The 26,786-nt window shown below is 33.2% G+C and overlaps 3 protein-coding genes and 2 pseudogenes across 3 annotated transcripts; all 5 read right to left on the reverse strand.

Moving 5' to 3' along the window:
• Positions 1-117: 117 nt before the first annotated feature.
• Positions 118-2,714, reverse strand: LOC117909280 (annotated as a pseudogene).
• A 3,365-nt stretch (positions 2,715-6,079) lies between these two features.
• LOC117911608 lies at positions 6,080-9,435 on the reverse strand (annotated as a pseudogene).
• Positions 9,436-12,512: 3,077 nt separating this feature from the next.
• On the reverse strand, positions 12,513-13,041 carry LOC117911836 (benzoate carboxyl methyltransferase-like). The gene is made up of 2 exons (XM_034826258.1): positions 13,008-13,041; positions 12,513-12,926 (listed from the first exon to the last, which is right to left on the reverse strand). Exons 1-2 carry the CDS (start codon positions 13,017-13,019, stop codon positions 12,567-12,569), a joined length of 372 nt encoding a protein of 123 aa, XP_034682149.1. The 5' UTR covers positions 13,020-13,041; the 3' UTR covers positions 12,513-12,566.
• A 48-nt stretch (positions 13,042-13,089) lies between these two features.
• LOC117911609 (7-methylxanthosine synthase 1-like) lies at positions 13,090-13,944 on the reverse strand. Its single transcript, XM_034826011.1, has 3 exons — positions 13,856-13,944; positions 13,359-13,766; positions 13,090-13,260 (listed from the first exon to the last, which is right to left on the reverse strand). The coding sequence occupies exons 1-3, from the start codon at positions 13,928-13,930 to the stop codon at positions 13,090-13,092; spliced, it is 654 nt and encodes a 217-aa protein (XP_034681902.1). The 5' UTR covers positions 13,931-13,944.
• Positions 13,945-20,359: 6,415 nt separating this feature from the next.
• On the reverse strand, positions 20,360-21,185 carry LOC117911610. The gene is made up of 3 exons (XM_034826012.1): positions 21,135-21,185; positions 20,794-21,018; positions 20,360-20,740 (listed from the first exon to the last, which is right to left on the reverse strand). The coding sequence occupies exons 1-3, from the start codon at positions 21,183-21,185 to the stop codon at positions 20,360-20,362; spliced, it is 657 nt and encodes a 218-aa protein (XP_034681903.1).
• Positions 21,186-26,786: the final 5,601 nt, after the last annotated feature.

The raw sequence follows: 26,786 nt of genomic DNA on the forward strand, positions 1-26,786 counted from the left end.
TCATCAAATTAATAGTAGCCTTCAATTGAATTTTAATAGATTAAAAACGAGATTAAAATATGATTAAAGACTCTAATTGGTCATAAAAATGATAATAAGTAGACACTCATTGTCATATTTAACACAAGAACTAAAGAAAGGGATTTTACTTCAAATTTTCCTAGAGATATTATAACAAGAATAATGATACCAAAGAGAACAAAATCTTGTGATAAGACTTATTTTCCTACATAAAATTTATGTCAAGTTCTGTTACATAAATCTAAGGAGTGAGCTTCATGAAATAGATTGTATCTCCTCCAACCCACCTGCAGCAACTCACCGGATCATTTTTATTTCCACCTCTCCCCCCTCTCTGGTTTCCCACTCTCATCTTTCTCCTTTTCCTCCTTATCACTAGCCCTGGCTGCTTCCAGCTCTGCCTCTCTAGCTTTAGCTGCATCACTTTCTTTCTTCTCCACAAGGAACCGAATTAGGCCTTCTAGGGTGATATCAGGCTCCTCACTCTTCATCAGTTGCTCACCCACTTCTGCAGGGGTTACCTTTGCTTCCAAGACCAAGTCTTCAACCTCTGGGAAAAGAGGGTGGTTTGTGATCTCAAGGTAGTTGGAGGCTAGCATTTTGAACCCACATGGGGTGCAGTAAGACATGTTGATATGCATATCCATGCGACCAGGGCGCAACAGAGCTGGGTCGAGCTTGTCTTTGTGGTTGGTTGTGAAGACTATGATCCGCTCATCTCCACAGCTTGACCACAGCCCATCTATGAAATTGAGCAGCCCTGATAGAGTCACCTAAAATTGATGGAAATGTGTGAGAATGGGTAGGTTGGGTTATGCCCTTTTAAGGCTAAAAGGTCCAAAAAGGCACTCCCACCACCCAGAACATTTTCTTTCTACCCAAAAGACACCAATCTGGGGTCATGTAAATCCTCAAAAGACCCCTTATAGGACCTACCTAAAATTGATAGAAAATGTGTGAGAATGGGTAGCTCTCTCAATTCTCAGGTAGGGTGGGGTTTTGTGTTGAAAGCTAAAAGGCCCAAAAAGGCACTCCACCACCCACCCAGAACATTTTCTTTCTGCCCAAACAGACACGTTCAAGAAACCATACAAAATTGTTTGAAAGTGTTTCAGATTTTATTTTTAAATCAATTGAAAAGTCATTGGTAGTTTCCTAATAGAATATATTCTTGTAACGGGGTTTCCTATTATCATTAAAAAAAAAATGCTATCGTGAGATCTTATTTCTCGGATAGGTATCTTGGACAATTATTCAATCAAGTTCCTATATCGAATCTTCCTATATAAATACAAAAAATATAGTAACAGATTTTGACTAAAAGAATGAGAGTCTCTTTTTGGATGTAATTGGGACTTTGGAATTTGAGGGTTTTAGGTTATAATCTCCTTCAACAATATAGAAGTTCTTTTCTAAGCTACTAAGAGGGGGACCTGCTAAAAGGATCTACCAAATGGATCTGAGTTGTGCCAAAGGACCAAAACAGCCAGGCCAATCATTAATGGAATTCCTTGTTGGCTCTCTCTAAAATACTCGATTGGTTGTTTTCACAACTATGTAAATCATTGTATGCTTTGCTTGTTTTTATTCTTGTTCTCTTGTTTTCTTCACCCTATTATTATTCTTCTTGTAGTGGTTTTTGACTACAAACTGAAATCTCAAAGTTCTAAATTCTCAAACATCATTAACAAATAAATTTGGGGATCTAAAAAGTTTTGTATGCAAGATTGATTGAAGACAAAGAAAGAAAGACAAGATGTACCTGGCTTGTTTGGTATCGATGAGGATTCATCATTCTGGCTTGAGCTAGTCTATCTTGCAATTCAAGGGAGCAATCAATATCCTCCACCACAGTATGGATCGGTTTGCAGTAGAAATCAGCAATTTCCTGAGCTCAGAATTGCATCTAAGATCTGTGAGCTCCAAGTCATAGATATCAAATTCAAATAATTAGCCATGGCTGCAATTAAGCTCGATTTCCCAGTACCAGGAGGCCCAAACAGCAAGTACCCCCGCTTCCAAGCCTTGCCAACTTTCCTGTAAAACCCTTTCCTCCTCACAAACCTCTCAAGATCATTCATTAAAGTCCTCTTGAGCTCCGAGTCCATCGCCAGTGTATCAAAAGTAGCCGGATGATCAAGCTTCACCGACTGCCATGGATCGCTGCTCCCTCCCTGCAACCTCTCAAACTTGAGAGTGTGGATTTTCAGGGTCTTGTTTGTTTCTTTCATGGCTTTGTATTTCTCCAGTACATATGGCAAGTAAGCCTCAAGCACCGTTTGCTTGTGCTTCTTGTGAAAGCTCAATTGAAAGAACTTGAGCTCTGACTTGGCATGGAGTAATAATTGTCTGGATCATTGAAGTACCTGGTTGGAATGCTCCTTGAAATGAATGTCCATTTCAAGGAAACCCCATTGAAGGTATCGGCCACATCTTCATTCCGGTCCATGGTTACCGACATCTTGCTTTCCTTGTTGGGCAATGTGACTCGAAGCCTTGAGCATTTGGGGAGATGACAGATCCCAGGTAGACCTCTGCTGCTCGGAAGAGTTGGTTGTGTCCAAACCCATCAAATTCCTCGATTACCAAGGTAAATTCGGAGGTGAATGAGCCTAAAAGGCCTCGAATCTGGAGAAGAGGTAGTGTTGGAGCTCTGGGGGGATGAGGTCTCGGATGATTGAGCGAATCAACATGGCTGAACAGCAAGGAGGCCGCGGCCCGAGATCATGGTTTTGGAGGGCATTTGGAATTTTTGCGATCCATGGCCTTCACAGATTGATGGGTCTCAAAGTTTCTGATGGGGACTTTGGGATGGTGTTAAAGGGATTAAGGAAGGTTTGGAGATGGGATCATGAGGTTATAGGGTTTGATTTCTAGGTCTTAAGGAGAAAAACATGGAGAGTTGGAACGTGTGATGCAGTGGGGGCAGTGGAAAGATGAAGAGGAAAGGGCCTTTAGCGCCTGTTTTTTTGTGGAGACTTAGACAATAGGCCAAGGGTCTTTATTCTATGAATTTAAATATTTATTTATTTCCTCTTCTGACAACCTTTTTGTCATCCTTTGATTAGTTGGCTAGGAGTGGTTGAGTCTCTGAGGCTCTTCACCCTTAACACAGGGCGTTTCAACGTTTCAAACACTACTACTCTCCACTCATTCTAAGTTGATAGTGAGGTGTTGGAAGATTTGGTAAGCATATATGGCCCATCCAGACTAAAGTTTTGGACTATTTTGCTGAATTCTCATCCTAACTCCTAACTTCTTTGTAGGTTCGAATGAAGTTCCTAATCCATTGCCATCCTTTGGAAAATTTTCTTCCATTGTCATTTTCAGCTTCTATTTATCATATCTTCAAGAAAACCAAAAAGTTAAAAAAACCTTCAATGGGAGATGTTTGGCATTGCTTTCTTGCTAAGGGAAAATTATGTTAAAAGTGGTAGATGAATGTGGCAATGGCAAGGCTACATATTGCATATTGCATAATCATTCCCAAATCCATAAATATTTATAGATAAAATCGCATTTTACTATTCATTAATCTCTATTTACATGTTTCTCATAATTCATATAAACCATCGGGAATATTATTTTCATATCCATAAATGTCAAATATAGTGTTTTTTTTTTCGAACATTTTCACGTGTGTGCAAGATATTTGTGTGTACGATCTGTATAAGTATGCCTATTGTGAACATTTTTGTTGTAATTTTCTTCCTTTACTTTTTTACATCATTAGAATTATCATTAGAATCATCATTCATACACATGCATAAATGTTAAATATAATTTTATTTTTATATATTTGTACACATTTACAAGATATTTGTGTGTGCGAGACGTACAAGTCTACATATTGTGAACATTTTTGCTCTATTTTTCTTCCTTCACTTTTTTACATCATTAGAGTCATCATTTATACACATCCATAAATGTTAAATATATTTTTTACATATTTTTACAAGACATTTGTATTAAATGTATAAAACATTTATATTAGTTATATAAGACATGCATAAGCCTATCAATTGTGATTATATTTGCATGTTTTTATTGATATTAATAAAAATGTAAAAGACGTAAAAAATATCTTGTACACTCGGTATAATTTTCATATGTATAAATATATATGTCAAAATGTGAAGAAAATATATTTAACATATGTGCATGCATGTAAATAAATTTTTTTAATAAGAAAAATATGTAGGTAAATTCATGATATACATATTTATATATGCCTTATATAGTTCTAATTTGATTAAATTTCAAAAAAAAAAAAATCAAATTTAAGAATAATAATAATTGAATATTAAATTAATGAAAAAATAAATTAAAGATAATAATTGCAACTTGGAAAAAAATATATATGAATATTAAATAATTTTGGGAAAGATTTTATTTATTATTTTTTGAAAAGGTTGTCAATTTTTAAAAATGTCTGTTGAATATTTTAGATGATAAATTATTTATACATTCTTTAGAGCATTCGTCTACCACTTTAATATAATTGTTTGGACAATGCTAGTTAGGATTAGACGTTACGAAAACTTCTTGCCAAGTTTCTTTTCTCACATTAATGAATGAGATTGCTTCTTGTCTCTCTCATCTTCGGTAGGCTCCATTAAGTCAATGCAGAGGAAAAAGTGTTGGTCCCATCGTAGAAAACAATGAAAGCTACAATGTGTATATGCTTGTTAGTGGTTATACACCAATTCAATCATATCTAACATGTAATTTTGGTGATGTACCAAACCTCTCCAAATTTAAACTAAAATGACCATTGATATTTAATTGATTTCAATATTTTTGATAATTTTTCTAAATATTTTTCATTTTGAATTTAAAGTTTAATTCGATTCATTAACTCGAACTGAACAGGTTTTTCATGGGTTTGAATTTACAGTATATAAGAGAAATCTATTATATAATTACGACCTATCAATACGAATCACTATCCCTATTTAAGAGAAATCTACTATTATATATGATATTAGAAACTTTTTTCCTTTGGGGTATGACATTGATCTCTCATGGTGACAGCAAGTCCCTATTGTGGAGCCAAACAAGCCTTGTGACTTAAAAATGCATTACTTAGTCCTTATTGGATGGTGATATCACACTTCATCCTTTCCTCTCACTGAGCCTTCCCTGGTCGCTGCTTTTAAAGAAAAGTGGGTTGATTAAAGACGGGATCCAGTGGGCCATGCTGATGTGGAAATCCGTGAAGCCAGGGCAGAGCAAAGCAGGGTCTAGTCTATTCACAAGGGTCTATTCTGTCTTTGTGAATTGTCTTCGAACCATCTTACATGGTACTGACATTTTGTGGACGTGGTTAGGCCCATCCCTATTGGTGGGTTTATGAAGGAATAAATCATTGGACTGAGAAATGAAAGCTTGAAGACGAAGGGAATTCCTGCAGCTTTCCCACACCCTGTGATCATATCGTGTACAAAAAGGTATCTTCCACTTTCCCACCAAGTCTCCCCTTATTCTGCCTAGGAGCATTGATTAATCAATTTAATCTAAGAGGAATGACAGTCAATTAGGAACTCAGATTTTCTGTTTTGAATTGCCCTGAAGCTGCATTTATTGCATATTTCAAGGATGCCCTGAAATTGGAACTGGAGGCTCTGAATCAAAGTAATGGATTTGGAATTGATTTTAAGTTCTATGAATACCCAAAAGCTTAGCAAAGCATGTGTTTATCAAGACCTCTGAATGCTCTTGTTAAAGAAAAATACTTCTCAAGCACAAACATGAAAGGCATATGTGCCCATACCATAAGCATAAACCTTGTAGATGAATATTCAAGCCTTCTTTGTCAAGGAAATGACCAGATTTAGGTACTGGCGTTTCTCTCTTGCCATGCAATCAATGACCTTGTTGGCAAATCTAGCAAAAAGATCATCACTGATCTCTTCTCCAAAGTGGCTTTTCAGAATGGGTTCTCCCCTGCTCTTATGTTATTGGCAACAAACTCTCTCCCCTTGGTACTTTTCAAACACTTTGTCATGGTTCATATTTGCATCCCAATCAACATTGAAACTTTGGAGTCTCTTGAGAGTTAAATGATCCTTCTGCCTCTTATCACTTTCTTACTTCCTCTACAGTAGGTGCATAGTATGGCTTGGAAGAGTCCAATTTCGCCTCTTGGATCAACCCTGTACTTGATTGAATAAATTATTGGAGTTGCCGCATAATCAACCTGAAAGTTAGATGTGATGTTCCACATCGGATAGGGGAGAAAGTTCCTGGCATTATATATGTAGAGGCTACTCTTAACCAAGTAGACGCGCTTTAAAGCCGTGAGGGCCTCTTTGGGTCCAAAGCGGACAATATTTACATGGTTGAGAGCGGGTTGTTATAAATGGTATCAGAATCGATCCTCGACCCTGGTGTGGGGGTTTGTTTAGCCCGTAAAAGGTGTTTGTTTGTTTGACCCCGCAATCCCATGAGATACAACGAGGATGTTGTTGTCTTGCATGGGGAGGAGGGGTTTGTTTGATGTTCCACATCGGACATCGGATTGGAGAAAGTTCCTGGCGCTATATATGTAGAGGCTCCTCTTAATCAAGTAGACACGTTTTAAAGCCGTGAGAGCCTCTTTGGTCCAAAGCGAACAATATATACACGATTGAGAACGGGTTGTTACATTAGATGCAAGAAAAGTCTGTGTGGGAACTGGAATCGGATGATATGTCAAGAAAGTTTGTTTGGGAAACCGGGAATTGATGTAAAGGAAATTGTACAAGCAAAAAGCAATGAAAATTGACAACACAACTTTCTCCCTCTTGTTTGTTTCTAGAAAAGATGTGCTGATCTTGGGTGGGTTGTAGAATGGGATGGTCCCAGTACCTGTAAGACCATGTCATTAAGTGAGATGCCAACCAACTCCCAAATGCTGCAAGGGTCATTGCTCTGGATACTCCCCATGACTGTTAGGAGCATGCCACCTCCAGGGACAATTCTCTGCCGGGACTCTAGAAACAATGTTAGGTCTCTTTCAAATTGCTCATAGTATGCTTGAAGACACCAGGAGGGCTTGTCTTTGCTATGCATATATTTCCCTTGTTCATTACTTGACCCGTTTTCCAGTTCTTTGGGAACCTGTTCGCCCAATATTCAACACATGGATTCAGTAAGCTCATCAGTAGGCTAAGACAGTTCTAGTGAAGTCACCCAAGAATACAAAGTATAAAAGGGATCGATGGCTGGCCTGAGACAGCCAGTGGAACTATAGAAGAACGAACAAAATGCATGGTATTGTTAGGGAAGAGGCTCTTCAAATTGATGAATGATAGTTTTTCATTCATACTTTCATTGTTCATGTACAGAGTATATATAGAGGGTAATCACCATTCTAAGAATGGGAAATAATGATACAAGGAAAGAATGATATAAGTAAATAACAACTAATATCCTAATATCTCAACTTTCCTAATATTTCAATATTCTTAATATCTCAATATTCCTAGTATCTCAATATTCCTAATATATCAATATTCATAATATCTTAACTTTCCTAATATCTAAACACTAAATGATATAAAGAAATAATGATATAAGGAAAGCATTCCTAATATCTCAACAGAGGCTGCCATAGAAAGACCCAGGCGCCCCCACAATGAAACATGCCCCAAATCTTCCTCCCTTCTCCTTCTTCTCCTCATAAAAGCTTGGCAATGAGTTGAAAATGGTGTTGAAGTCATTTCCAGGAAGATCATTAAGGAACACCTGCAGTGCTGGTGGCGATTTAAGTGGGTGCAAGTGGTGGAGATAGCATCCAACATCTGAGAGACGACTATAAGTGTGTTCAGAGAGAGCAGCCCAAGTCTGGCACCTTCAAACACCTTGGAAACATGTTGCAGTACACTTGATGTTTATCATCACATTATCCAACATATTTATCTTTTTTTTTTTTAATTAAATAATTCAATCAATTCTAATCACCTATTATTATGTTCTGTAAATCAAGATTTGAATATCTGAAATAACCTAAATAATTAAAATTTATTTGTTTAAATAATCCTAAAACTACAAATCTCAAAAATTGAAATGATTTATTAAATACCATCTCAAGCTATATGTGTGAATTTGAAAGATTAACATTTAGATTCAATACTCTAGAGAATTGGCCAACAATGCCGGAGACATTTAAAGTCTAAACCAAAGTTAAGATTTTAATATTTCAAATGGTCTAATATTTTATTTTCTTGAATTAAATATAAAATATTGGTTTTTATTGATATATTGGTAATTTGATTTTACGAATATTTTAAAAAATATCGATGAAGTGGAAATTGATAAAAAGTCATGAAAATATTGAGAAAAATTCTAAAAAATGATATAAAAGTAATAATAGATATTTTGAAGTTGTTTTATTAAAAAAAATTGATATGTATGACAATTTATCACATTCAATAATAATACTTAGAATTTTAATTCACATTTGATAGAAATTCATATAATTTGGATGTATTTAATGATATAAAATAAATGATGATATATATAAGTATTTTTTTTAATTTAATATATTGATAATTTTATTTATTGCTAAATTAAAAAATAGATTAAACTTCTTCAAGCGTTCTTTGTCAAGGATATGAACAAATTAAAAGTAGTGGTATTTCTCTCTTACTATTGAATCAAGGGACAATTGTGTTTTGACCTAGTTGAGCCTAAAAATTAAGTTTTTGGTTTATATAAGTTCATTATTTAAGCCCAAAACCTAAATGAAGTGTGAAAATTGAGATGAAGGATATGAAGTTTTTATTTTCCAAAAATGACCTTTATTGACTATGAAAAAAAAAAAGTAGAAAAACATTAGTTTAAATTTTATTCATTTTGTAAATCTCAATAAAATTTAATATAATTTAGTGATTTGAAAAAAAATACACAATTTTCCAAAAAAATAAAAAATAAATCATTATTATTTAAAAATCAAACATCTTGGAAAATATATATATTTAAAATTATATATAAAAAATAACTGAAAATATGTCAAATTTATTTTTTTAAATGATATTTTTAAAAAAATTAGTTTTCTAAAAATAATAAAATTTCAGAATAATTATTAAAAAAAATTAAAATAAAAAGTTTTTCAAACATTATGGTAGAAAATAGTTTTGAATGGTATATTGATTTTTTAAAAGGTATATTATTTTCTTCATATTTTATATTATTCAATCAATTATGTAATTTTTATAAGTCGAATCTTAATTTTTGGCCTCCAATAGACAATTACCCCTTTGAATCAATTACCTTGTCCGTGAATCTAGCAAAGAGATCATCGATTATCTTACCTTGTCGGTAATCTAGCAAAGGATCATCAATAATCTCTTTTCCAAAGTGGCTTTTCAGAATGGGCTCTCCCGCTGCTCTCACGGTATTGGCAACAATTTCTCCTCGTGTACTTGTCATGGGTCAGTTTGCATCCCAATCAACACTGGAATTTTGGAGTCTCTTGAGAGTAAATGATCCTTCTGCCTCTATCGCCTTTCTAACTTCCTCTGCAGTAGGCGTATAGAGTGGCAGATTGAAAGAGTCCAATTTCGCCTCTTGGATCAACCCCTGTACTTGATTGAACAATCAACCTGAGAAATATACAGACAATGCAATACATGCAGAGAAAGTCTGTTTGGGAACTGGGAATTGAAGTAAAGAAAATTGAGAAAACAACTTTCTCCCTCTTGTTTGTTAATTCTAGAAAATATGGGGTGATCTTGGTTGTTACGTACATGTAAGACCATGTCATTAAGTGTGATGCCAACCAACTCCCAAATGCAGCAAGGGTTATGGCTCTGGATTCTCCCAAGATTTTTAGGACCATGCCAACCCCATGCAATCTTTTTCAAATTGCTCAAAGTATGCTTTGAAGACTCCAGGAGGGCTTGCCTTTGATAGGCATATATTCCCCTTTTTCAGTGCTTCACCTGTTTTGCTTCCCAACCCTTTAGAACCTGTCGTATATATGCAATGGGTGTGTTAAATTGCATTATGTTTATTACATCCAGGGCTTTGAAACACTGGGTCATTTTTTCTGGACGCACTGACCTGAGACAGCCAATGAAGACCACAAGAAGAATGAACAAAGTGCATTGAATTTCCAGGGAAGAGCCTGCCTTAGAAAGACCCGGGTGCACCAAAAATGAAACATTGCCCCAACTCACATCCACTCTCTTTTCCCATCTCTTTATAGAAGCTTGGCAATGACCTGAAAATGGTGTTGAAGTCATCTCCCTTATCATTATCCTACTTTTTTGTCATGCTTGTATCTAAATCTCTCAGGAAGAAAATTGCCTTTTGTGCTAGAAGTTCATGGAAGCTGCATCACAAATTGATACCAAACTGGTGATCTTCCTGAAATTTCTGATGAGCCATCCATCAAAACATTTTATTCATAAAAATGCAGCTAAATCTATATAAAAAATAAGAGAGGGATGAACACGGTTAACTGTCCCAACAGTAAAGCCACATTTCAAATGAGCATCAAAGGAAAAAAAAATGGAAAATATCTTGTTAAATCATTTGATACATGCCATTAGAAAATATGTCAATGATATGTACATATATTTTGTCCTTTTATACATGGATATGGCGTATGGAACTGCTGAATATTAAAGAGAGATTGAATTGTATGGAGGTTCGAAGTCATGACTGGTGTGCATTCTTTTCCTTCTTGGTGCATTTGTGTACGTAGGGCAGTGTAATGGCCGGCTCTCACTACTTTAAGAGAGATTGAAATAGTCTATGGAGGTCTAACGTGATTGAAATATTAAGTGTATAGTGTTTGAAACGTGTTACTAAACCTAAGATATCATAATTATCCTCAATAAATAGACATTTCTTATAGGATCAAAAAAACAAAATTTCCACATAGGGTAAGGATTCGTATGATATCATTTTTATCGTTATGATTCAATCTATAGATATTATTCATTATAGACCTCATTAAATTCTTATAGATTTAAGATGCATGTTAAAAGAAGTCTACTTCCGTATTGATAAGTTGTTTCAAATTCCTATTTAGAATATATATATATTTTTTTATAATGTGAAGATACGAGGAAAAGTGAGAGAGACACCTAATGAAGTAAAATGATTTATGATTTAGGGTGAGAATACAAAAAGACCCGTATCTAATTTTTATCTTTTGTAGCATTATTTATCATAATATAATGAAATATTCTATCACATTCGTAGTGTAAGTATGATCAGTTGAATCACATTAAAACCCTATGTGATAAGCGTATACTACTAACACACACCATAAAGGAGGCCAATGAAAATGGTATCTCTTGTACTGTGAGATGTTTGTATAGGCGGCAGTGGTCTCCTGACTTTTAGTGCTTTCAAGAGAAATATTCTAATAGAGTAAGGGTTGATTTGCTGTTATTGGAGAAATGCCCTTTGAATACTCAAAACTTTGAGAATGCACATGCATTAACCTTATATAGGCCGTGACTGGTTAAATTAATTGAGAGGAACTTCAACTCATGACCAGCAAGGATTCAATCCCTAGAATGCATATATAGTCAATCATGTTGCTTACTATGAAAGATGAATGGCTGCTTCTGAAGAAAATTTAAACCGCATAGGATCACATGTTGACATTTAAGCATGCATTGAACGGAAAACGGAAACGTTCACCTTGGTTAATTCCGTGAAAGGCCATTTCTTCCTCTTTTCTGGTGTTCTTGAAGCTCCTTCAGTGCTTGATGGTGCGAGAATTACGGGTTAATGAGCTCTTCCCTTCTACACCCAGATTCAGTCCAAACGAGAGTGCGTGCTCTCTTTCAGCCCAAAGGAGGAAGGAGCAGGGAGCCATTACTTGCCAAAAAACACTCTTCCTTTTCTTTTATATATATATATATATATATATATATATATAATATATAATAAATAATATATTCATATATATATCACACACATTATTTGGACCACCACTTGACTTAATGGGCCAGTCAAGTGAATTAGGGTGAGCCCATAAAAAATCAAGCAACAATATGTGTCCAGTCCAGTCCCATTATGGACCACAATGCAAAAATAAATAACACTGATTTATGACATTATTAAATTGATTATGTAAGTCCACACATAAAAATTCCAACAGCTTATCTCTCTCTCTCTCTCTCTCTCTCTCTCTCTCTCTCCTCTCTCTCTCTCTCTCTCTCTCCTCTCTCTCTTCTCTCTCTCTCTCTCTCTCTCTCTCTCTCTCTCTCTCTCTCTCTCTCTCTCTCTCTCTCTCTCTCTCTCTCTCTCTCTCTCTTCTCTCTCTCTCTCTCTCTCTCTCTCCTCTCTCTCTCTCTCTCTCTCTCTCTCTCTCTTCTCTCTCTCTCTCTCTCTCTCTCTCTCTCTCTCTCTCTCTCTCTCTCTCTCTCTCTCTCTCTCTCTCTCTCTCTCTGCAGCATGCCACTTGAGCCCTTAGAGACCTTTTAGTTGGGAACTATCACAAAAGAACACTACTTAATTTCGAGAGGAAAAGAAAATCAGGTAGATGTTTTCAATCATAAATTATTGGACATAGCATATAAATTATTTCACATAAACCTTCAAGCACCCTTCCTTGTCAAGGAAACGATTAGATTAGTGGACTGCCATTTCTCTGTCACTATGCAGTCAATTATCTTCTCAGTAACCCTACTGAACAGATCATCCATAATTTCTAGTCCAAAGTGATGTTTCAGCATGGGCTCTCCCACTGCTCTCAGCATATCTGAGACAAGTTTTCCACTTTCTTGCTCGTCAAACCCCTCGTCCCTGTTCATGTTGGGATCCCACTCCATATTGAAAACTTCAAGTCTGTTGAGAGTAAAAGATCCTTGTGCCTCAATCAACCTCCTCACTTCCTCTGCAGTAGGCCCATAATATGGCAGATTGAATGAGTCCAGCTTTGCCTCTGGGACCAACCCCTGGAGTACTTGATTGAACACAATGTTTTAAGAACCGAAATTAAGGAAATTATACCACCAAAAAAAGAAAAAAAGAAATACCTGTAACACCATGTCATTGAGTGCCCTTCCAAGTAACTCCAATGGAAACAAGGGTCATCACTCCTCATACTCCCCATGACTGTTAGGACCATGCCACCCCTGGGACTATCTCTTCTGAACGCCACCTCAAGAACAACGTGAAGTCTCTTTCAAATTGCTCAAAATATGCTTTGAAAACTCCAGGAGGGCTTGTCTTTGCTATGCATATATTCCCCTTGTTCAATACTTGACCCGTTTCCAGTTCTTTGGGAACCTGTTACACCCAATATTCAACACATGGATTCAAAAAATATCTAAATAGTTTCTAAATTTCTACAATCAAGCATAGTATAAAAGGGATTGATGGCTGACCCGAGAAAGCCAATGGAGACTATAAGAAGAATGAACAAAATGCATGGTATTGTTAGGGAAGAGATTGCGATAGAAAGACCCAGGCGCGCCAACAATGAAACATGCCCCAAATCTTCCTCCCTTCTCCTTCTTCACCTCCTCATAAAAGCTTGGCAATGACTTGAAAAGAGTGTTGAAGTCATTTCCAGGAAGATCATTAAGGAACACTTGCAATGCTGGTGGCCTACGATTCAAGAGGGTGCAAGTGGTGGCGATAGCATCCAACATCTGAGAAACGACAATAAGTGTGTTGGGACCAGAAGAACATCCTAAGTCTGCTACCTTCAAACACTCAGGAAACATGTTGCCGGCATACACCTCCTTGATGTTTTCCTCCAGTACAGGCTTTGCTTTGGCTATCACGGCTCTCTGCAACAAAATGTAAGCATTTTCATAAAGAAGTTTTTGGAAAATAATACTGGAAACAACGATAAAACAAAAACCCTCGAGAGAGAGACCGCAAGACGTGAATTATTTGCATAGCTAGTCTTTCCAGTTCCATCATTCATACGGAGGACTCGCTCTACTTCCATTGTTGGCTTATGACTGACGCTGATGGTATGTGATTCTGATCAGATATGGCTTCCTGATACGCAATATGGAGTTGGGTGCCCCATGTGCCCCCTTAGGTATATAGCAATGTCATTGTAGCGGGCATGCCTAAAAAAAAAAAAAGATTTAAAGTGAATAATTATTTTTATATCTTACATATGGCTCATTCAAAAATTATATAAAAAAATATTTTATTCTAATCCACTCATAGTTATCCACTTATTGAAACTAACAATGTTTCTTAAGTAATAAGACTTATATTAATAAGCTAATTTTCATGGTTTTAAAAATAGGACTAGATCGATGGGTCGATCACCGTTCCGGTTCCGTTGTGATTTGAACTGTCCAACAGTCGCTTCCCCTTGCTGCCTCTCCACCTGCAGAACACTGGAGCTGCCACTGTTGGCCAACGAGGACGCCGACGTCACCGATAGTCCTCTTCCACGTGGAGTTGTAAAGTTCCTAGTTCCATTGTTTTTAAATTTTTTTTTTCATGTTTAATATTTTATTTTTAATTGCATTATTTCATATTTTTAATATTCATCGAACCATTTCTATTTTCTACATTTTGTTTAGAATCTTTAGATTTTATATTTTTGTGTAATTTATTTTTATTTTTATTTATTTTAATTTTACATTAATTTTTAAAATTTCTTATTTGAGTTTAAATTTAGGTAGAATTTATTTTTTTATTTTTTATAATTTTAATAATATATAAAAAATATATATATTTATAAGGTCACCGATTCGACCATCGATCCAACCAATGAACCATGAATCAGTAATTTTTTCGATTCAATAACTAGTTTTCGATCAATGAATTATGAACTGATAACTTTTTCGGTTCAATAAACGATTTAGTTTTAAAAATATTATTAATTTTAATTATATTTTTATTCGCAAATAAAAGCCAATAACTCCCGTATTTTCAAGACTGCTAATATTTTTTATTATTTTCCAGTCTTCCTTGTGTCTAATCCATGCGTTGCAGCCATTGCAACCACAATTCTTCATCTTCACCCGCCACAATTCTACAATTCTTTGTTATTACCATATCTTATGGTTTTACTTTTCTTGACGGCAGCAGTTCCTCCACATTTTAATCCGTCCCTTTCATCCACAGCAACAGCCACAATTCGACCAATCAGACCGTCGACCATCAGCCCAACCGCTAAATCGGTGGGCCAGCTCGGCCGGTTCAGAACCCAAGAACAGCCATATCAAAGCCCAATGGGCTGCTTCTTCTTTTTTCTTTCCTTTTTTTCAAAGCCCAATGTCCAATGTCCAATGTCCATGTTTTTAACTTTTCTATTCTTCCAAAAGCCCATTAAATATAAGGCCCAATGTGAAGCCCTCATACAATCGTTTGACTCGGTTGACTGATGCACTTTGAATGGCATTTTTATGGGGCAGCTTGGGACCTTTGGGTCACTGCATTTTGATGTGGGATTCAAAGGGCCATTTAGAGGGCTAAAAACAATGTACAAACAAAGGGAATATGCACAGCATCTTTAGAAAAAAAAATAAAAATTCACCACTATATTATCTTAACTACTCTTCATAGGAAAGGATTTAATATATATATAATTCAAAAAATTAAAAATAAATATAAAAATTTATGATTTATGATAATAAATAATAAGATAAAAGTAAAACAACTAATAATTTTAAAAATAATAAAATATATAGCTATTAAAATCTAAACAACTTTAAATAATAAATTCTTATTTTATATAAACAATTGTAAGTTAAATATATTTAATAAAATTAAAAATATTAAAATTTTAATGAATCTTTTTGTTATCCTTATTATAATTTCATCACTCAATATTAATGATATGAAATGTGTTTAAAAATTTTAATTTTTATATATTTAAAATTTTAATAATATATAAATTCCAATTCGATCGTGATTCAATCATCGATCAAACTATTGAACCATAAATCAATAACTTTTTTGGTTTAATTAGTTCGATTATAAAAAATATCAATTCTAAGTTCAAAAAAGAAAGTGAAAATGATAATCATTGATATTCCCACAACTTAATGGATAAATTGTTGCTATTATTAACTCGTATAAAGGGACCTTTTTACATTTCGAGCCTATTATGAAGAAAAGGGCTACCTAAAACACATGCTTAAGATCATCCTATGATAATGTTTAAATGCTTATGTGTGATAATTATTTTAGGTCTTAATATTTAGATAGTGTTTCTTTGTTTGTTGAATTTGAATAGATTGATTTTAACTTAAATTTAAATAAATTTGAATGTCATTAAGTGTTTAAGTTATTTATTTATTTTATCAATATTTGAATTTTTAAAATTAAAATTATTTATCACCATAAGAAAAAAGTTTTATTGTGTTATTATTTTAAAAAAAAAATTATAACGATTAATGTCAAGTGTTTAAGCTATTTATTTATTTATTTTTATAAACATTTGAATTTTTTAAATATTAAATTATTTATTTTTATTAATATCTAAATATCATTAGAAGCCTATTTGACATTGGTCTAGTGGAAACATTTTTAGTGAAAGTGTTTTCTTTACAATACTTCTATAAAAAACGCTTTTATGAAATCTAAAAAAGTGACTCTAATAATGTTTTTGATAATACATCGCATAAGTACAAAAACACTTTAAATAATAGTAAATTATTAAAAATGACATTTATTACAAAAATATATATAAACATCTAATTGTTAAAAAAATTCAAAAAATATTTTTATGAAAGAGCAATGAAAGAGAAAGAGGAGAGTGAGAAGAAAGTGGAAAGTGAAATGAAATGAAGATAGTGGGAAAGGGTATTTTAGGAATACAAGTCAATTGTTTTTCTAAATTTTCAAAATATTATCAAACACCTATTTTTTTTACTTTAAAAACACTTTTAAGGATTTTTAGGGTTAGAAACACTTTTAAAAAGCATTGCTAAACGGGCTCTAGGTATTAAATCTATTTATTTTCATCTATTAAAACTATTTATAAAATTAAGTATTATATTTAAATTCATTTTAATTTAAAAAAAAAAGTATTTTAATATATTTTTAAATATTTCAAAATATCATAATTTATCACCATCATAAAAATTTTGAAAAGTTGTAATAAATTTACTAATAATATAAAATTTGGTATTCTTTGGATGACAATTTTACTAATTTATAATAAATTCATTTCTCATTCAAATTGAATAAGATTGATAAAGTTTAATTTGTTTTTAAAATAAGAGTTACTAAAATTTTGAAAAATGAATTTAATTCTATTTTATATGAGAAATTGGATTGGAGTATTATGACAAAAGTTAGAAGGTGAGACCAATTCAAAAAGTGACTTTTTGTATTAAGATAAAAGAATAAAAATTTCTTTTTTGGGCTAAGACAAAATTATGGTTAAAAAATAAATGACTCCAAGTTAAGTCTTTTTAAAACTTAAAAGTTAAAAAAACAAACAACCCGCAACTCTTTCAAAAAACAATTTTAAATACAAAAAACATTTTTTCAAAATGAAATTTTAGTATGAACCCAATTTATAAATTTGTACTAAAATCGTTTTTTCATGAGACGATTTTAACATAAATAATTATAGGGCAAAATTGTGTAAAGTGGACATTTCCTTTATTAAGGTTAAGCTTTAATGGGCACTAGCCCAATTGGACCATGCCATCCACTTTGAGGTTGAAATTGAAACAAGACTCAAACATGCTGAGACATTGATTTTGATTATGTCTCTCCTTAGGCCTTAGTCATTAAGTCTCATCTTATGAATGCTTCTACAAATCTCCCCCAAGTTCCACTTTTTGAATTACAGTGATCAAGAATGAAAATCAGGGATGGGTGACACGAACCACTACAAGTGGTGACTAAGTAGCATGTGGGAGACTGATGGGAAAAGGTGAGGGCCAAGGGGTCATGTCAGCTTCTTTCTTGACACCCAAATTTAGTGGACATATATTTTAGGGTCAAGTCATTTACTATGTATCAACTTTAGCCCTTTGTTTGTTTTACACCAAGTTTGTGGATTCATTCTTTTGAAATTTGGTTTTATTGTGTTTTTGAAATGTAAACTATATTATTTTTTATAATATTTTAATTAAATATTTAATTAATAAATTACAAATAATATAAGGATAGAGACATGATAGTTAAATTATGGTTTAACAAACAGTCCAATTGCTAATTCATAACTCAATATTTTTTTTTCAATTTAATAAGTAGTTCATTTTTAAAAATATTAGATATTTTTACATATTTCATCTTGTCTTTTTTGTTAAGGAGCTTGACATGTATATCATATTCCTTGATACCCTTTCTTACATGCAGCTCTGTACCGACATGTGGAGAGACAACCAAAATTTGAATTCATATCCAATAGACAAAATTTGAATTTACATCCAATAAAATAAATAAGATAAATATAAATTGCAAAGATGTGATTCAAACACGAGATTTTTTGTCAAACCAAGTTCTAATATCATGTTAAACTATCAATTTTTTTTTTAGAAATTTACGGGATTTGGGTTCGATATATATATTATGCTCCTCAATATTTTTTAACTCGTTTGAACGCTTTTTCTATGTAATATTTTCGTGTCCCTTGTTGATATCTTAAGGTTGCTTATTGGATTATTATTATTATTCCTCTTATTGTTTGCTTGTTGCCATGGTAGAAGAATTTGGTTTGTATAAGTAAAGGTCTGCTATTGGAACTTTTTTTTGTGATTCCTTCTAATCAAATAGATGGGACTCTGACTCAATACTGATCTAGCATGTGTTTAAAACCTTCAATGAAGAAATTATTATAAACTATAACTATGATATATTAGAGGCAATGGAAGAAAATTAATATTTATAGTAGCCAAAATTAAGGGGTGCCATAAAAGACAACAAATCTTGCAAGATCAGCCTTCTGCCAACTTCCTCAAGACAAACCAATAACAATGTGGAGAAGGGCTTGGGTTCACATCACACTCCCAGCTCCCAGCAGTCTTAGTGGGTGTGAGGCCACTCCACTCATTGCGCCTCATTATACTTGTTGACTGTCTCTTATCACACCCAGAGGCGTGAAAGCAACAGAGGTCTTATCTTGGTTCAAGTGATAAGGAGACACCAGCATTGAACTTCTATCATTCTGTTTTGTTTCCCATCTTTCAAGCAACCCCTCGTTTTTTTCATTGTAACCACCTCCCATGCTGTGATGGTTGATGCCCGTGTCTCCTTCCCACTTCACACACCCAACTTGAACAGCTTAGTGGGTGACCAGCCTCTTTCATTTAATACCCAATCATCACTCAGAGAGAGAAAGACAGAGAGAGAGAGAGAGAGAGAAAGGGGTGTTTTCCCCTTCACAATTCCTTCTCCCATTCACTTAGACATAATCATTATTCATATAGTATACCGAACTTTGCTTCATATTGTGGCAGAAACTCACATGAGTCTGTCTGCTGATCAATTATGCCTGAAAATCAAAGTTAAGAAGCCGGGTTTCCTTTAGCAACGCCTGCCCATGACAAGGCACAGTAGGAAATGATGTGAGTTTCTCCCAATTTTCTTTTTCCTTGTTTTTTCTTTCTCATCAGTGTTTTTGAGATCTAAGTAAACCCAGCATATGGAATGGCTTTATCTACAGGAAAACATAAATATATATTTTTTTTCCATCACTCCCAAATGGAATATATGATGAGTTCAAGTGTGAAGAAGAAGGCTCCATTAGTTATGAAAAAAAGCAGACAAAGTTTGGTGCAAGTGGGTGAGAGACATGATGCTAATAGTGAGAAAATAGCTGCCCCATCATCCAACTGTAGAATTTATCCACTTAAGCAATGCTCCTCCTCTCTCTCAGTTTTCCATTTTGGAGTAAAGATAAAGATTCTTAAGAAAATACCATACTCCTTGCCAGCACAGAAATTCCATAGACCTAGCATCTATTCCTTTTTTTTTGTTTTTTTCTTTATCTTTTCTCTTTTTTGAGGCATAGACAACCAGTTTGATTGTAATTGAGAAGAAATAAATGGTTCAGATTTGGGTCTTTTGAATTGCACACTGCCTTATTTTGCAAAAGGTCTAAAGTTTATGTCACAAGCCTGAAACTGTAAAGATCTATGATATATTCTGAACCCCTCATTTCAAATCCTAAAATTCGATTCTCTTCCATTACTGAGAAAATATCACATGTTACACCTCAAATTCAAAAGATTTTTGAGAATTTTATCGCAAAGAACAGTGTAGATCAGAGCTTTCCCAGTTCAATAGCATACAATTTTCTTGTTTCAGACAAGAGTAAAGAGTAATCTAACAGGAAAATTTCTATGGTTTTTATGATCTTAAGATTACTGTACAAATCCATACTAAAATGGACAAAAAAAAAGGGAAAGAAAAAGCTACAATAGTTCAACTGATTGATTTGGCTATGGATCTAAAGAACAACAGCCATGGATTCTTCTTCCCTTCGGAACCTCTGCTGCCTAGCGATGAATGCCTCTACTGCCCGGCGAAACTCCTCATTACTCATGTCATCTTCAGAGTAATTTTTCTCACAAGAATCAGTGCTTTTCCTGCATTTTTCCGTCACTGACCGCCTCAATTCCCGGCAAGTTTTGTCGGAATTGTCTTTGATGGGATTCTCCGATTGAGTTCTCCGATAAACCTTTGCCTCATGAGTAGTATAAGTATCCACCATGACTACAGTCTCCTCAGTACTTGTGCTAATTTCCATCCTGCCTTTTTCACTCTTCTCCACAATTTCATTGTAAAGATGGGTTTCATCGTACTTCTCAGCTTGGTTTTGGCCGGAGAACTGCCCGGATTTCGCAAGAGAATGATGATAATGGCGTTACCGACCACAAACACAAAGCGCGGACTGATGAGGGTGACGGACAAATCCCGGAAGTACTCGCCGGAGACCTTGATGGCAAACGGCAATTGAAAGGAAAATTTGGAGACCAGGATCAGAACAAGGCATACCTCGATCACCCGGAACAGATTGGTGATCTTCCTAAGCTGGCGGTACCTCAGGATGGCGTTGGCCTTCTCGACTTTGATGCTATCGATCTCGAATGAATCCATATCAGTCGCCTGAAACTGGGAAAAACTGAGAAAAGTCTGGACAAGAAGATGGAGTTGGAGGATATGTACGTATATACACACTTTCTGGTCTTTCACTCGAAAGAGAATTGGTTGGCTACGAAAACTTGGGAGCTGGCCATCTTTTTGAGCTGGGAGGAGATGGTGATGACTGCCATGTTTGAGATTTTGGTGTTTGGGGTCATGGAAAAGAGATTGGAAAACAAGAAAATCTATGGTGGAAGAGAGGAAGGAAAGAAACAGAGAGAGTGAGCTATCTGGCTGATGCTAGTGCGTAGTTTTTGTGTTTCTTCTTCTTAAACCTCGGCTCAAGGTTGGGCCGGTATTTATAGGGGCTTTATCCCTTTGATTTTTTAAAATTGGGGATTTTTCTAAGGCAAAATATGTCTTTTTATTGCCTCATTGCCTTAGGTCATTTCCACCCTTCTAGATGACTTTTTACTATTTTTGAAGCATTTTGGGGAAATTACTAGAGTGAAGTTGAAGTAGGCTATCAAAAAAGGCTTTTTTTTTTTTTTTTTTTTTTTTTCTGTGAAGGTTGTGGGATGTGCCAAGAATAATAGCATTATTCCAAATGGCATACTATTCCTATTGATAAATATTTATAAAATCTATCTCTAAGGAAGAATTTTGAACCAACAAGGAAGTTGATGTACTATTTGACAATAATTTTGACGAATGATGTATTATTTGAGAATAATTTTGAATTCCAAAGGTATCATGAAAAGAATTTACGTTTAAATCCTTCAAAAACTTTCCTTGCTATAAATTATTATAAAGTATCATTTTTTTTATGTTAAGTGATTAATTAAATAATCAAATACACAATTAAAGATTTTATCCAAATTAGGCATCATATACAGGAATGACAATGACTCTCCGTTGTCCTTATGTCAATTTCATCCTATTTATATAAGCTTATTTTGATTCCCATTTTACTAAAATGTTTAATCGTATAAGAATCCCATCTTGTTTAATTCTTTCTAATTTTTTTAAGTATTAAAAATTAATATATTTATAATTGAGCAAATATTATAACTTCTTATGGCTTTTTTTTATATAAATATTTTTATTATTTTATATTTATTAAAATAAGAAAATAAAAATTATATTAATTTTTTAAAATTTAATTATATAATAATTGGATTGCGATAAGACAATATCCAAACTTAGTATTTTAAAGAAAAATTTCAAACATGCTTTGAATCCATTTATCTTCATCTTAAATTCATCTCATTATGGTAGGACAGTATCTCAAAAATACATTTCTATTCCAGTATCTCTAATGATATGTTAATTTTAGAAATTTAGTTAACTGTCGATATTATCATGCAATTTTATTTAAATAAATCACATTATCATGTTAACTTTAGAAATTTAGTTGATTGTCGATGTTATCGTGCAATTTTGTTTAAATAAATCACACTATCGTAGTTATCCTACAATTTTGTTTGAATAAATCTTATGTGAAAGAAAGATTAAAAAATAAAATAAAGTCAATGTATAGATGAAGAGGGAAAAAAAAAAAGGGAAATGAGCAAGGATCCCCACATATTTCTTACTCACTAAGGAAGTGCCACATAGCAACTACTTTTCTTCTTTCTTTCTTTTTTTAATTTTTAAATTCTTTTCTTTTCTTTTCTAAATAAAAACTTTTAACTTACAACTGACATTCCGTTACTCAGCTCTCTGTAGACCAACCAATAATGGAGGGAAAAGTATTTGGCTTTAAGAAGGGGAAGGGAATGTGGAAAGTGAAGATGTTGGTTTGGGCAAAGCCTAGGCCTCTCTTTCACTATTCCTAGCTTTTGAGGGGGAAGGGGACCAAGATTTGGACCCCAAATGGTGCCTTTTTCCTCTAAAGAAGACAAACCACCTTGTCTTATTGGGGTGGGGAGTTTCAATCCGACCCCTTCTCATACTTTGTGGATCTACTATTTGGTCACATTATCAATGGCCACTTCCCCTTTGCCCCCCTCCATGATATGGGGGGACCCTTCCAATGCTTTAGGGCAAGTCCACCCCCCAATTTCATTTTCCCACTTGATTGGAATGACTAGTGAGGAGAAATTGAAATTTTCCTATTGAAAATGAATCCCATTTTGTGAGTATCAAAGTCCAAAGCAACTTGTATACATAGATATTGTTGATTTATAATTATTTAATGATTTAGGTGTCTAAATCATATTGATAGTTAATACAATATTCAAATTTTGATTTTATAAGTGATCATAATTTAATTTTTTCTACCCAGAATATCATCGAAGGTCGATTATCCATTTTCACATAATTTCACTCTTTTTTTGGTCAATTAAGGACTTTTATCTTGTTAAATTTGATTAACGCATGTGGTCGAATGATTAAAGACTAATTTTATTCACATTTTCTAAGATTTAGATAAATATAGTAACTCACTATTACTTTCAAATTCCGTTGATAAGCACCACTGTAAATGTATTTCATCTATAATATTTTTTTAAGAGAATAAAATTTAATTTTTCAAAAATTGTAAAACATATCTACTTCAAATATCTTTGAAAAATAAATTTTATTAATAAAATTAATTTATAAAAATACAAATCAATGAAATTTGAAGCCAATATTAGTATGTACTTTCTATTTCTAATTTAAAATAATAAAAGTAAAGTAAATGTCTATCCAAACTATACCCTATTTTTTTTTTTTTTTTTGATAAAAAAATCAGGAATACCCATCAACACATCAAAAAGCAATCAAAACACATCATCACTTTTAAAATCTAAGAAACAAAATCAACCCCACCAATTGCAAACCCACACCCACCACCATAAAGCCACCCAACCATATGAGTCAAAAACTACTAAACAGGCATTGTCCCATTCCAAAAATCAGAAGAGAGAAAAAAAGAAGGCAAGGAAAAAAAAGTAGGATAAAACTAAAAGACTTTGGATTTAAAATAAAGCAACCCATCAACCCACCAAGTTGGTAGACAGATTAAACAATAATTGGGCCCAACTGGGCTAGATCTCTGGGCTCCATTTGCCCCTTAATTTCTCTTATCCAATAGAGAGGCAGCAGTGGGGCCATCCCACCTGGCCTTTTCGGTCTTTGAGTTTTCACTTCTCCTACCCACAAGCACAAACCCCTCATCTGTAACTGCAACACAATGATTTGGAATCTTGTGTTGATTCAAAGCAGAAGCTTTCTTTCTAAGATCTCCCTTTCTTGCTTGTAAAGTCTCCCATCAACAAAGAGATAAGGCATATTTGCCTTAAAGTTTTTGCTTAATTAATTTAATTATGATTTTATTTATTTTAATTTAATTTAATTGAGCTCATGCTCAGTATTCTTTTTGGGGTTGATGGAACGTCAACTTCATTTAATCTTTCTTTTTTGTTCATGGAATGGAGACTGATTCGATGCCACATTGCCACAAAGATGCCAAAATCCATAATATATATTTGGTGTTAAGAGACAGAAGTAATATACCTGCATGCACACGGGCTTCCCACGGTGGATACACTCAATAGTGAGTCAGGATTCCACTTCTCATGTTTATTCTATTCCCCCCTTGTTTTCTTTTTTTTTTCTCTCCCCTTGAATCGAAAATTATAATAATTAAGCATCATGGTCCCTTTTTCCTATTTGGTTTAAGTGTTGGTTTTAAGGATAGATTCGGAAATTTTGATATGTTACTTTGCCAGTCAGTATTTGTTTAAGGGGTGTTTAGTAAACTTAATACTTATTATTTAATAACTTGAGTTAATTTTAGTTAAATTATACTTGAGTTGTTAATTTAAAACTTATTACTTAATTCTTATTTTAAGTATTAAGGTTGTTTAATAAAATTAATTTATAATTTATTCTAAATCATCAAAATTAATATAATTATTTTCATAAATTATAATTAGGACAAAAAAAAATTGAGTAATAGTAAAGATTGTGGAGTAATAAAAAAAATTATGGAGATAATTTGGGCAAATTGGGTAAAAAGGTTAAAACAAATGTGTTGATGTAGAAAACTAATTGTTTTACTTATTACTTAAAGTTGTTTTTAATTTTAAGTTATACCATTAAGTTATTTTATTAAATATATTAATAATTTAAATTAAGTTCTTAAGTTACTTTAAGATATTAAGTTCATTTACCAAAACCTATCAAGGTTTTAAGAATGTTTTTGGTTGAGTTGTTATTTCGTTAATAGGGTTATCTAGCGTTGTTGGGATGCATTTTCTATTTTATAATTTTATATAAAATACAAGAATTCTCAAAATTACATTGAAACATAATGATTTTTTAAAATTAATATATTAAACTTTTTTATTTTGGAATTTTATTTATTTTTTAAATAAATTTTAAAGATGTAAGATAAATTTATACTTTTTTTTTTAAGAATTTATATTTTAGATAAAAAAAAATTATTTTAAAAATTAAAATATATTCAAACAAGTTTAAACCTCGACATCCTACATAAGGCAACTAGGTAAATAGTCTAGTAATACACAATTGAAAGTAGGTTGAGAAACATTAGAAAATGTTTAATAAACTTAATACTTATTATTTAAATAATTGAATTTACTTAAGTTGAATTATTTGTCGGTTACTCACTTAAAATTTATTATTTCTAAATTTTAAAAAAATTATTAAATTAATATATTTACTCATCTCATTTTTAATTAATATTTTTTTATTAATTTTAAATAATAATTTGTATGTTAAACATTTATATTAAAATACTGTAAGCACATTAAAAAAACTATAAAATACAATAAGTGAATATGGAGTCATGGATATAAAGAGAATCTCACCAAAAGTGGGAAATAGGGCAAAAAAAGATAAAAAGAAAAAAAAAATTCAAAATAAGTTAATTGTTTGATTTAATATTTAAAATTATTTTTAACTTTAAGTTATGAGATTAAATTATTTTACCACACATATTTAATCTATTTAATAAATAAAATTAAATTATTAAGTCATATTAAATCCATTCGACAGATCCCCTATCTTTTTCTAATAAAGCTAAGAATGCACATGCATAGCTTCTACAACTTACAAATAGACAGAAATGGAACAGAGAATGAGCTGCAAAAGCTCTATTTATGAAGTGTAATAATGTGGGATACAATGACAGCTTCTTTAATGAAGAGTAGAAAAATCCTAGACAGAACAGAGTGGTGGAATATTGATGAGGATTCTGATCATAGATGGCACCATTGGGCTGAGACCAATATGGCTTTGTTAGGTGTCAGAAACTTGATAGATGCAGCTTAATTTAACTTCAATCTCTGTATCCTTATCATGGTTCTAAGTATTTGCCATCACTGCAAAAGATTTTGCCACATCCAAGTCTTTGAGTGCTTCCTATGGAAGGATAAGAACAATATCACATTCAATCACAGTGTTCCAATTTGAATGGCAAGCCATGGAAAAAGATCTTGCTATTGTAGGAATCTGATTTAGTGCTTGAAAACGAAATTTTGGGAAATAATTCTCTTATGGCTCCAGATCAATTCGAGCTTCTACAAAAAGGAAAAAAAAAGAAACAAAACAAAAACAAACAAATGGGCCCTTGAGGAGTCACCCAACAAAAATGTCCATTCATGTTATTTGGTAAGCCAGTCCTATCTTTCTGTGCTCTGCCCTGCTCTGCTTTCCTCTGTCCTTTTTCTCTTTGAGCTCCAAGTTACATGTGGCTTGCAAAGAGTTGGAGTTATTTGGTAAGCCAGTCCTATCTTTCTGTGCTCTGCCCTGCTCTGCTCTGCTCTCCTCTGTCCTTTTTC

Source organism: Vitis riparia, chromosome 3, assembly GCF_004353265.1.
Source record: "Vitis riparia cultivar Riparia Gloire de Montpellier isolate 1030 chromosome 3, EGFV_Vit.rip_1.0, whole genome shotgun sequence".
Classification (NCBI taxonomy): Eukaryota; Viridiplantae; Streptophyta; class Magnoliopsida; order Vitales; family Vitaceae; genus Vitis; species Vitis riparia.